The following is a 12,550-nucleotide window of genomic DNA, read 5'->3' on the forward strand; positions in this document are numbered from 1 at the left end:
TACTATTGTAGTTTCCGACTTCAACTAGCTTTATCTCAAAAGTATTTTGAGCTTTAAAAATCTGCAAAAAGCAACTCATAGCTTAGTTACAACTCAATAAAATAAGACAAAATTGTGAAAAAGGTGATTGACCTCATCCCCCTATACCCTTAACATAACAAATTCAGTGATAAGTTTTAAAATAAGTGTTATAACTAATCTATTACTAGCGTAAAAATATAATATATATTACTAAACACATTTGTTCAATTTTATTAAGCACTAAGTAAAAACATTATAACCAGAAGATTTATAATAAAACGACGTGCATTGTTGTGTTTTATTATAACTTAAAATGTAACGCTTACATGAGTATTAAAATTGAAACAAACAGCTAAGTTGTTGAACTAAACTGTAATGTTTGAACTGTATATTTTTTATGAATTTTTATAATTATGACGTATATAGTCTACTCAAAACAAAATAATGAAGATTCTTAAATTTTTTTTAGAGATTCAACAAAAGGTTTTAAGCATTTATTTTTACAAATACTGACTGATTTTGTTTTAAATAACTAAGTCATTATTTAGAAATAAATTTACATCTCAATTTGATCTTATGAAGATTTCTCAATCTTTTTCTATCAAAAATTTGATGCATTTGAACTGTGAAAAACTGAGATTCTCAAATTTTTAAATAAAAAACTGATTTAGCCTGACGTTTTTCAACTTTTTTTTCAAAAAAACTGATTTAGCCTGACGCGCACGAACCCTGAACTACTTTAAATTTTGTTTCAAAACCAACCTTGCTCCAAATTATTTCCCAATTTCCTTCAAACTCAGGTCTCACAATAATTTCATCATCAATAGAGTCTTTCGAACTTATGATATTACTTGAAGAGTCCATTTGTGACTCAATATCAATTTCATCAGTGTTGCTGACAATCGGCTGAAGTTTACCGTGTTGCTTTAACGTATCATCATTTTCTGTAAATTTCTGTATAAAATTTCTTTAAATAAGCTTTTACGACTCGTAGTGAACATAAAATAAAAAACTATGTTTAAAACTATGTTCGTTCTAACTAAAAAATTTAAACATAAGTCACTCATTTAAAAAAGGTTTATTAATTAATTTCGTTTAGCTTTTAGCTCATCATCAGAATAAACTTGCTAAAAACTGATAATATTATAGTGTAAATTTAGTTATAAACAGTAATTTTGAAAAACCTAGCTAAAAATTTTTACGTCATAAAGCATAAAAGTATGTTTAAAATGATTAAATTAGAGTTGAATTATACTTATGAATTTGAAGTTGTTTGTAAAACAAAACTATTAAAACAAAACATTTAAGATAGTATAAATTTTACCTGAAACAAAATTAAATAAAAAGTACATTTAAAAAATACGACAATAAACGACAACAATAATAATTAAAACACGCTATTTATAAATTCGTTTTATAAATATATTCGTTTTATGAAACTGGAAAACTGTTAGTATAATGATAAAACTATTACAATTATAAAAAATTAAACTTGTTTAACAATATCAAATTGTTTTTATATAGTACAAAACAAACTAATTTAGAGCTTACTTTTTTTGTGTTTGTCTTGTGTTATGGTATCAGTTTTAATTTTAATTTGGAAGGCTATGTTATTTAAATAACTTATATATTAAAACTGTATTGTTTTTAAAAACTTTAATTGTTTAGTGATTAACTTTTTACTTTTGACATTAAGTATTTATCTAGTTTGTTTGCAACTGTAAAACTTCAAGAAAAATATAAAAAACTTTTTATTAATATATTTTTCTTGAATAAACATTTACACAAGTGTTTATCTAAAGTTATATTATTATTTTTTATAAGTTTTTAGGATTGTTTACACATTAAGTTAAAAAAACAATTTGAACTTTCATAGCGATCTACTTGACTGTTAGATGAGCAAACAAAACAATAAAAAAAAGATTTTTTTCCTTACTACCAACAAAGTAAAAACTTGTTAAAAAAACATCAATGAGTCCAATTACTAATAATAACAGTTTTACAAACATTTTAGCTTATAAAAAACTAAAATAATTTAAATTATTTACGCTACTCACAGTTGAAGATAAAGAAGACTTTGGTTTAAGTTTGATGAGACTTCTTTTAGTTAGTACAGGAACTCCATTTTCATTAAAGTCAACATTTTCTACATTTATCTTTGACTGATACCTTGGAGGTAAATAATCGTGTCTTGTATCATCGAACAAGTAAGGCTGAACACCATCAAAATAATTAAGAACTTCATTAATAATTATACCAAGAAATTCTTCTGTAAATTTTATTTAAACTCAGTAAGCTACCTGCACTTTTCTTCTTTTTTGATAACTTCTTTGTTCATTCAGCAGCTTTTCAACTATTTTCACTTTTGCTTTTTTTTGTTCTTTTTCAAATTTTCTTGAAGTGTAATCAGTTATTATGAACTTAATTTAAAATGAATTATTCAAAGATTATAGTTACTTACTTTACTTTCTGCTCAAGATCTTGATCCATCTTATTTCTTGCTAATAAAAGAAGCTTATTTCCATCGGTTTCTTTCACAATTTTGTTAACTTCATCAAGCTCAGCAACCTTTCTTTTGCTTTCAATAACATCTTTGCGAGCCTTCAAAATAGATTTATCAAATAAATTTATCAAATAAACTGATCAAGTTAATAGTTTCTTAATTTATATTTGTTCAAGGAATAATTTATAGTCGTAACATAAAAAATATGACAACGAATATTACTACAGAATGTTTTTTAAGAAATAATCTACAAAAATTATTAGTATAAAGTTATAATATTTACTACAATTGTACGTATACAAAAAAACTACGTTGATCAAATTAATAAAACATGTTTGTCCATTAAATATTATAAATAAGCAGGTATGTAAAATATTATATTAATTCTCCATTAGTAAACAGTTCAGTAAAACCTCACAAACATTAATGGTTTGTTACAGTTTAATAAAGTTTAATACTTTTGTTTTACTTACCTTACATAAATTTTGAGTTACTTTATACTTGTAATTAGAAAAAGTTTATTAATTTTGTTATAAAGCAAATTAGTCATTACAGAGAAACAAGCTAGAAAACACTAGTACCTTAGTGCAGTGATTCTCGAAACTTGCATCTGGGCATGTTAGAGTTTATATTTATATTATTAATTTTACGGTGCACAGAAGTTGCGGTAAGGTACAGAAACAACTTCTAAGTAAATACAAAATTCTGTTTTCAAAAGGTGTTTTGATATGTATGTAATACATGGTTGCCACTCAAAAAGCTGAGAAGAATTTCCTGACTTTTCCTGACTTTTTCCTGACTTTTTACCAAAGTTTTCCTGACTTTTCTAAATCAAACTCTTAAACTAGACTTATTCTAAAATACATAATCTAACACTTAAAACTATATAAAACTTCCAATCTAACTTTAATACAGGTTTTAAACAATAGTTTTTTGCTGAATTCTATAATCAAACTTCCAGTACATCACTTAAACCATCTGTGTATGATTGATGTTTGTAATAAACAGCTCTATTAGCAAAATTCTTTTATTTTTACCTTATAAACACAGCTTGTCTGAAAAACGAAACAATTTTTTAGCAAATCCTAGCATAAATGTATCTAGATAAACAAACGACATATAAGGAACTTTTACAATTAAAACCTTGAATTAATAACGAACTTTCACAACTAAAATCTTAAAACAATAACAAGTTTTTACAGTTGAAACCTTAAAACAATAAAGAACACAATTTTTTAGAATTTCCTAGTATAAATGTATCTAAATGAACGAAACGACATATAAGGAGCTTTTAAAATTAAAACCTTAAATTAATAGGGAACTTTCATTCAGAAAAATCTTTTTCAGAAAGCCAAGAATTCTTGAAATATGTAAACTTTGGCATAATTAAAATATAAAAAAACAATTAAATACTGATCTGAAAAAAATAACAATGGTTAGTCTGAGTTTAAAAACCCAATACATAAAGTGTTAGTTTTCTGTACAAATAAATCTAATCTAACCTCTTAATACAAAAAATAAATTTACTCTCTATCAGTAATAAGCTATTTATTTAACTAAAAAAGTAAACTTTAGTCAGATTTAGCATATAAGTTGTAAAATAAATCTAGTGATAAAAATTTAGCGTATAAGTTAAAAATATCTAGTAATAAAAAGTATTTACTTAAAACATGTTTTACTTATATAAATTGTTCACTTAGTTCAATAAAATACACCCAATATTTAATATAAAATCCTTAAATAAAAAATAAAAAAGAATATACTTAAGTGACTGTAAAAAAAGACATAAAAAAGTAAACTATATATCTGTTGTATAAAATATTTCCTCTTATCATTTAGTATAAAATTTGTAACAAATAAATATACTCTTATATACTTTAAAAACTTGAGTTACTCTCCAAAAAATACAAATAATAAATAAATTTAATCTTGGCATATTATACCTCTCTTTTAACTTATTTAAAAAATTTAAACAAATTTGAAAAAATTATAAAGAGGTAAAGTATACACATTAACTTGTTACATCAAATACTAAACTAACTGCTTAGTTATAAAGAACTCAATTGTTTACTTGAACAAAAAACTCTTTGATTCTAAAATTATGCTAGATAAACTTTTGTGTATATATCACAGTTTCACTATGGAAGTGTCCTTGCTACAGATCATAAATACTAAAAAGCTTACAAAATCTGCTTGTTCAAGTAGGGTACTTGTTAAATATGTTAATAGAAAATTTTGCAGTATTATAAAGGATATTTTACTAATTTATACCAGCTGAAGGCATTGGAAATAAAACTAAATATTTTTGTAAAATTTTAGGAAAATTTTGGAACTTTTTTCTGACTTTAAAGGACTTTTAATTAACTTTTACCACTTAAAGGCTTTGAAAACAAGGAATTTCGTAAATTTAAACTGACAAAGTCTGACTTTTTTTTTCTATTTTATCAAATTTCCTGACTTTTCCTGACTTTTTTCAAAACCCCCCATTTTTTCCTGACTTTTCCTGACTTTTGTAATTTTTTCAAATTTTTCCTGACTTTTCCTGATTTCCTGACCGAGTGGCAACCCTGGTAATATACCAACAAAGACAATTAAAATATAAAAACAGTTGAACTTTTCAAAATATACATAACAGACAATCTCTATGCAGATAACTGTTTTTATAAATGTACTGTGCACATTTTTCAATGATGTTGAATACCACTGCATAAGTTTTTTTATTATCAGCATGAGAAAATTTAGGTTTATATTAAACTAAAAATTACTTTAAGAGCTTTAATATTTTCCCTTGCTTCATCTATTTTAGTTTTCAATTTAATAAGCTCATTCATTTTATTCAACTTTAGCTGTTCCTCATGAGTTTTTTGGTCTTCTCGTTTGGTTTTCACTTTGAGAGCAGTGGCCTGTTAGAAAAAGTCATGCAAAAAAAAAATTTATTTCAATTTTTTAAAACTAAAAATTGCAACAGTAAAATATTAGTTTATAGAATCTGTCCTGGACAAGACATTAAACTGTATCCATGGTGTATACTTGATAACTGAAAGATTTTTTCGTACACCAGGTCCCTAGACGGAAATTTTTGAGCGCTTTTTTTTTGTTGTCAATAAAAAATTACTATCATTAGTAAAAATTTAAGTAAAAAAAATATTAAAATAATAAAATGTTAACAACAGAATATCAACAACTATTTGAAACTAAATTATCTATTGATATGCTTATTCACAAACATTCATACAATCTAACTCGTTGTTTTTTTTGTATATGTGTTCTGCACTGGGTTTCGATCTTGTTACGTTAACCTCAAAGAGTTTCGGGAGCATTCATAGGAAACATACGCTATCAGACTAGTATTAAAAGAAAAATAATGTGTATAATGATAACAATAAAAATTTTAAGGATCAAATGTTAGAAAGCTAGAATAAAAAACGCTAACAGAACTACTCGGTAAATATTTTAAACCTTGCTTAAAAAAAAACTAAACTTAAGTATTTTAAGAATATATAAATCCTCAAAGCTGCAGTATGATATAAAGCTTTTTTGATTGATATGAAACAATGAAATAGCCTACCATATCTTAATTGATAAAAATAATCTCAAAAAAACAGCAGCAATATTTATTATCTCCATATATTATTTGATAACTGAAACGTTGTATGCGGATTACATGAACTACGTACGTACATATGTCATCTTTTCGCAAATTAAGTGAGATATCTGAATTAAATTTTTAAGGGTACAGGGTATAAGGATTTCAACATGTTTTAAACAATCTGATTTTGTAAAGTAAGATTTATTTTAGTTACCAAATACTTTGCACAGGTTAAATAAAATTCAAACCATTTATTATTAGGAAAAAAATTTAGAGAGATCAATAGACTACTTGTAGAAGATATTTAAAGAAAACGCAAACATATTAAGTTTAGTAAAAGTATACTTTTTTCCAAACTTATACGTAGTTCTCTTCGAGTTTTTGCAGTTCACTCTAACTGTTTTTAAAATCGTTTACGTACAACTTTTAAGAATTTTTTTATTTTGAGAAAAAATCTTCTTTTACTATAGGTTTTCGGATTTTTAATGAATTTTTATTTTTTTATTCTAAAAAAATTGACAATACATTAAAATATTTCTGTTTTATACGTTTGTATCGAAAACATTTACAAAACCAACTATATCTTAAAAAAATTAAACTTTTATGTTCTGTGAAAAGTATAAAATATTAAACAGTTTAAGGTTTCAGATAAGCCAACGTCAATTTTTATAAAGAAAAAAACTATTACCCTATGGCCTAAATATACTTGCATTTTGCGCTTTACCTAGAAAGCAAATTTAGTTAAATAAATGATATAAAATATTTTACTATTAAAAAGAAAAGAAAACATACTTAAAAATATTTCTTAAAACGATTAAAAAAAAGAATTAAAAAGTTATTGCTCATAAACTCTTAAATTACCTTAACTTATTATTTTTCACATATAAATGTACTGAAACAGTTATTTTGATTTATAAATGTATAGCATCAAAACAAAAGAAAGTTAATGTTTTTATAAGAGTATAATGTTACTAGAAGTGATTAGAATTAAAAAAATAATTTGTATCAATATTTATAGTAATAGTCTTATCATATCAATAACTTAAGGCCACATGTCTATGTTTAACGTTTGAATATATGACAAAAATATAAGTGTTAAACTTTCCTTAAATTATAGTCTATACAATTGTAAAAAAAAATATTTTGAGTCAAAATATTTAACATATTTTTATGGAAGATCATCAACATGAAATGTATAAAACTCAAATGCCAAAAATTTATTTTAGTCGTAAAGTATTTAGATTAGAACCAGATTAGAACCAAAGATTGAACTCTATAAACTTTAAATAGGACGTTGCTTGTTTTGTTTGACTATCCACTACCCTAAATTTAATACTAATTACTATTTTATAATTCAATAAAAAAAAAGTGCTAACTGGTATGTTACTATAATCTGGATCTAGAACAGGGTTTCCTTTTTTTTTTCAAAAGGCCCCCTTTAAAGAAATTAAAAAAGCTATGGCCCCCTTTAAAAAGATTTCTAAAAAATACTGAAGTATTAATATTGATATGATATATTATTAGATACGCCTAAAACCTTTTTTTATGCTCTTCATCATTAACTCCAGAATATCTAGTGTAAGTTTCAAACTATAAGCCCATGACCCCCTTACTGCTCATATCCCCAATTGGCCCCTTTGCTGCTTATGTCCCTCTAAATTTCCAAACTGGCCCCTAAGGGGGCTATTAAACCTACTTTAGGAAACCATGATCTAGAATATGTTAAAAAAATACTTCAGTCTGGTCTAATTAAACAGTTATTAAGTAATGAATTAAAACAATTATTAACTTAATTAAACTTTACTTTTCCTACAGATTAAAACAAAAATACAAACTTTTATAAAAGGTATGTTTTTTTTGTAGGCTAACTCTGCTTTTTTGATTGACATCATCAAGTTATAGTTATACTCCTCTATTTCTTTAAGTTTTCTCCTTTTATAAAAAATAATTATTTAAATTATTTAAAAACTTTTAGAATCATACATTTTATTTTGAACTTAAGCATAAAATAATTGACAAGAAGTTAGACCAATAACTTTATTGTTAGAAGTTTTTATGTTAAGTACATATAAGTATTGTTTTACCAATAGACATTTTATTTTAAATTTCTATATAAAATAAAGTTTATTAAATTTAAGGGAATGAAAAACAAAAAATATGTTTGCAAGACATATAACTAGTTTTTTAAATAACTACTTTTGTTGATTGAGAACCATGTCAGCGCGTTGTTGTATCTGCTTTTGAAGTTTTCTGTCCCTTTCTGCCGTCAGCTTGTCTTTTTCAACTAATATATGTTCTTCCTTTTCTCTTACTTGCTCTGATAACTTAATCATTTTTTCGTGTTTTAAGTCAGCTCGAAGTGCTTCAAGCCTAAAATTAATTTGATGTATAACTTTTTGAGAAGAAATTTTTAGCTAATAAAATAAAATTATTCAAAATAAAACTAAACTTTTACTGCTATTTCTTACCAAAAAAAGATGAGTCTTTCATTTTTATAAGATAATTATTATTTTCTTGATATTTTTCATTTAAAAGATCAAAACAATTGTGTTAGCAACTTAATTTATATCAAATTTTTTAAACTCTCAAAAGCAATGCGAACTAGATCATTAAACTTTAAGTATGTGGAACTTAAAAATGTTCAAAAATTTTGTAGTCTTTTTAAGTTTTAAATACTAAAAAGATTTTCAAAGCACAACTGTGTAATTTTTTAATCTAAAATTAATAACTAAACATATTGTTATTGGTGTATACTCCAACAAACTTGTTTCGTTAGGATCTTTATTAGGAAACTATTAACAAGTAATTTTTGAATATTTGATACTTTTAATCTAATAGCCAACTATCCTGGCAAAAAAAAAAAAACTTTTTTATAATATTTTAGGTATCTAACAATTATTTATAATGTTAGATTGCTTCACCACAGACCTAAATACTTATTACTCTTGTTTTTGAGTAGTAATTCAAGAGTAACTCAAATTAAGTATTTACTTACTCTGCAATATTTAAGTCTGCGTCAATACTTTCTTGAATTTTTTTTTCTTGGACTATTTCTTTTCTAATTCTTTTTTCTTGAGCTCTGAGCAAACTTGTTCTAGCTGTGTTTTTGTTTTCCTACAATCATTCACTATCTTAATACAATTATAGATAAAAACTTTAGTTTTAAGACATTATCAGAAAATTTGAACAAACTCGATGTTTTTAACCCTAATATAAAAGTTTCGAATATTTTTATGATAATTCATCATAAAACAAACAACCCCTGAACTAAGAATGTGGTCATAAAATCATATTTTGTCCTTTAAACATGTATTTTAAACTACATTATGTTGCTTATTTAAATAGTTGACATTATACTTTGTAATTCAACAAAACATTTCTAAAACAATTGCTTATATCATTTAAAAAATATCTTAGATATTTTAGCTTACAACAATTACAACAAACTTCTGAAATTTTTAATTCTCTCATGTTATTTTGTAGCTCACTATAAAAAACTTCCAGACGTGTTTTACTTGACAATAGTTCTTCTCTGAAACATTATATACAAAAGTTATACTTACATCATCAAAATAAAGTTTTAACAGATAAAAGTTTTAAAAGTGGCAATCTATATTATAAGTAAAAAAAACAACTAATTAACCAAACCATTTAAATCTATCATCTTTAATGATTTACTTAAAAATTTATAGTAGTTTAATAATATTGTTTGTTTTTTAAATAGTTTTTAATTACATACTATATGTTTACTACTAGTATTTCTTTAGTTAGACTATCTAATTTTCTTAATTGCACCAACGTTAAATTTATTAAAACTGCAAGTACAATCAAATTTCAAATGTATAGGACAACTAGAAAGATAAAAATACGGTGTTAATAATTGAATTTTAGTAAAAACACCTTGTAGTTGCAACCATAAAAACTTTCCGCGCTTGTTCTTCTTCTAACTCCTCTAGTTTACTTCTTAGAATGATAAATTTGTTAATATCTTTCATCATTTTTTGCATACTTGATACATCTTGACTTTCTAATATTACAATACTTTTGGTAAAACAAAATTATTTCAATAGGCTTTAGTAACAGTAAACAGAAAATTTGATTATAGTTATAGTTAAACAAAACAAATCAAATAATATTATAAATGCCAATATAATTTTGGCTCATTTAAAATATATTTTACAGTTTAAGGGCGTAGAGGAGGTAAATCTCTTTTTTTTTTTGTAATTTGATCTTATTTTGTTGAGTTTTAAGTAAGAGTTTTAAGTAAGCTACAAGTTGCTTGTAAAAATATTTTGAAAATTCAAAATAGTTTTTGAGATATAGCCGGTCAAAGTCGAAGACTACAATAGGTTTTTTATGGGAGGCGAAAACTTAAAGAGCAAATGACTGGAAGTCTATATACTCCTACGTTTTTTGAGATAATTACCTTAAACTTTCAGGAAATGTTCCTTGCAATATTTAGAAAACTATGTATAAACAAAATTAAAAAACAAACAACGATAAAAATTTAATTACAAAAAACTAAGAAATTCTTATTTTTGTTTTTGTTATAATTTTTTTTTGAACTTTGTGGCTACAGAATTTTCTAAATATTTCAAGGAACATTTCCTGAAAGTCTAAGCCAGTATTTATTTTGGCCATCATCAACAAATTTGAGATGTGTTTAAAGTTGATAATAAACTAAAACAAACTTCACCTCAAGATCAACATTATTAAAACGAACGCAGAGACTAAAAGTTCACATTAAGTTGACAATGTCTTAGACATTGGGCTGTGGATATTTGGCTGTGTCAATTTTTTTGACGTTACCTACAAAAGGTCGCTTCAGTTATTTTTTACTTCACCCTGTTTGGTTAGACCTCAACAGAGGTTTCTCACGACTATGCCTGCCTGATGAGTCCTAACTAGGACAAAACCAGTCATAGTTGGTCTTGGATGTTGTTGTTATTGATTGTGCAGTGAAGTTCATTGTTTATTATATATATATACACTAAAAGTTTAAAGTAATTATCTCAAAAAACGTATATCAAGATAGATTTATTGTAAAACAGTCTCTTTTAACCTTTTTAATTTGTGCCTCCATAAGGAACCTCTTGTAGCCTCCAACTTTGATCGGCTATATCACAAAAACCATTTGGAACTTTTTAAATCTGTAAATAGCAACTGGTTGCATAGTTAAAACTTAACAAAATAAGATCACATTGTGAACAAATAAATTTTATTACCTCCCCCCTTATGCCCTTAAATAATTACCATTAAATTGCACTACACAAGAATTACCAACTGTTTACAATACATATTATAACCTGAGTTTTTTGGAAATTTGTCAGGTAAAAATGGTCACAAGGGACTTCTGCAACAGTTTAACTAAACCTCAAAGTACTTTGGTACTAAAGCATCCGTTTGTAAGTACCCATAAAGTAAAAACACAAACTTAATTTTTTATTTTAGGAATTTCAATGATGGTTATGCAGTGCAATATAGTGCTAATTATCTAATAATACTTAGACATAATTCTTCAAACCTTTATAAGTTTAATAAAAAGTACATAGGTTATTTTATCTAAATTTTGTTTTCAATCAATATTTATATTTTTCAAACCATTAAAGTTTAGCATATAAATCTCTATTACAAATGGTTGAACTTACACAGAAAAATTATATTTCAGTACTAAGAGTAATTGAACCAGCTATACTATTTTTAATATTAGTTAGATTCTATCACTTAACATATGAAACAAGAATTAAACACAATAGTTCTCACATATTTACATAATTGTACCTATTATAAAAACTAAAATTTATATACCAAGTAACTACAGGCATGTATAAAAATTAAGTTTGATTTACCATTTTCAGAAACTTCACTTATTTCATCTGAGCTTGAGTTAAGATCTGAATATTCATCTTCATTATTCTTATGACATTCTTCTTCACTGTATGACTTTTCATCATTATCTGAACATTAAAAAAAAATTACAATTACTTACAACAAAACTATGTTTTTTTAACATAATCTAAAAAACCAAGTTTTCAAAAATTATTTTGTGGTTATAAAAATAATGAACTAACATACATAAAAATTTTGCAAAAATTAAAGTCTGACTGAAGTGTTGAAAAACATAACAAATACAAAATCCAAAACTAACACAAAAAGAAATTTGTATCACAAATTTGTATTATTTCTAAAATAATGTCTTTGTAAGTCTTAGACAACTTTCATCCAACTTTTTTATCAGATAAACAAAGTAAAAGTACAGTTTTGACTTTAAAATTTACAAAAGTTAAATAAATTTAGAAACATTTACTAAACACCACCAACATTATTTTATTGGTTAACCTTTTAAATTTTTTATTTCTTAAAAACAAACCAAAAATACAAAACTTCAATTAAAACATTACTTTGTTGAAACAGATATGTTAGTATAGTGACAATTA

At 24.9% G+C, this 12,550-nt stretch overlaps 1 protein-coding gene across 1 annotated transcript in view; it reads right to left on the reverse strand.

Moving 5' to 3' along the window:
* The window catches only part of LOC145834152 (cilia- and flagella-associated protein 74-like), a 35,116-nt gene that overhangs the window by 22,030 nt on the left and 536 nt on the right, over nt 1-12,550 (reverse strand). Inside the window, exons 2-12 of the mRNA XM_082941514.1 lie at nt 11,963-12,070; nt 10,014-10,140; nt 9,561-9,645; nt 9,109-9,227; nt 8,310-8,483; nt 7,949-8,045; nt 5,290-5,427; nt 2,483-2,622; nt 2,322-2,415; nt 2,079-2,234; nt 784-975 (exon numbers count right to left, since the gene is read on the reverse strand). Coding sequence (XP_082797640.1) covers nt 784-975; nt 2,079-2,234; nt 2,322-2,415; nt 2,483-2,622; nt 5,290-5,427; nt 7,949-8,045; nt 8,310-8,483; nt 9,109-9,227; nt 9,561-9,645; nt 10,014-10,140; nt 11,963-12,070 — 1,430 coding nt within the window. The remainder of the gene's footprint in view (nt 1-783; nt 976-2,078; nt 2,235-2,321; nt 2,416-2,482; nt 2,623-5,289; nt 5,428-7,948; nt 8,046-8,309; nt 8,484-9,108; nt 9,228-9,560; nt 9,646-10,013; nt 10,141-11,962; nt 12,071-12,550) is intronic.

This window comes from Thalia democratica, chromosome 4, assembly GCF_965202585.1.
Source record: "Thalia democratica chromosome 4, ktThaDemo2.hap1.1, whole genome shotgun sequence".
Classification (NCBI taxonomy): domain Eukaryota; kingdom Metazoa; phylum Chordata; class Thaliacea; order Salpida; family Salpidae; genus Thalia; species Thalia democratica.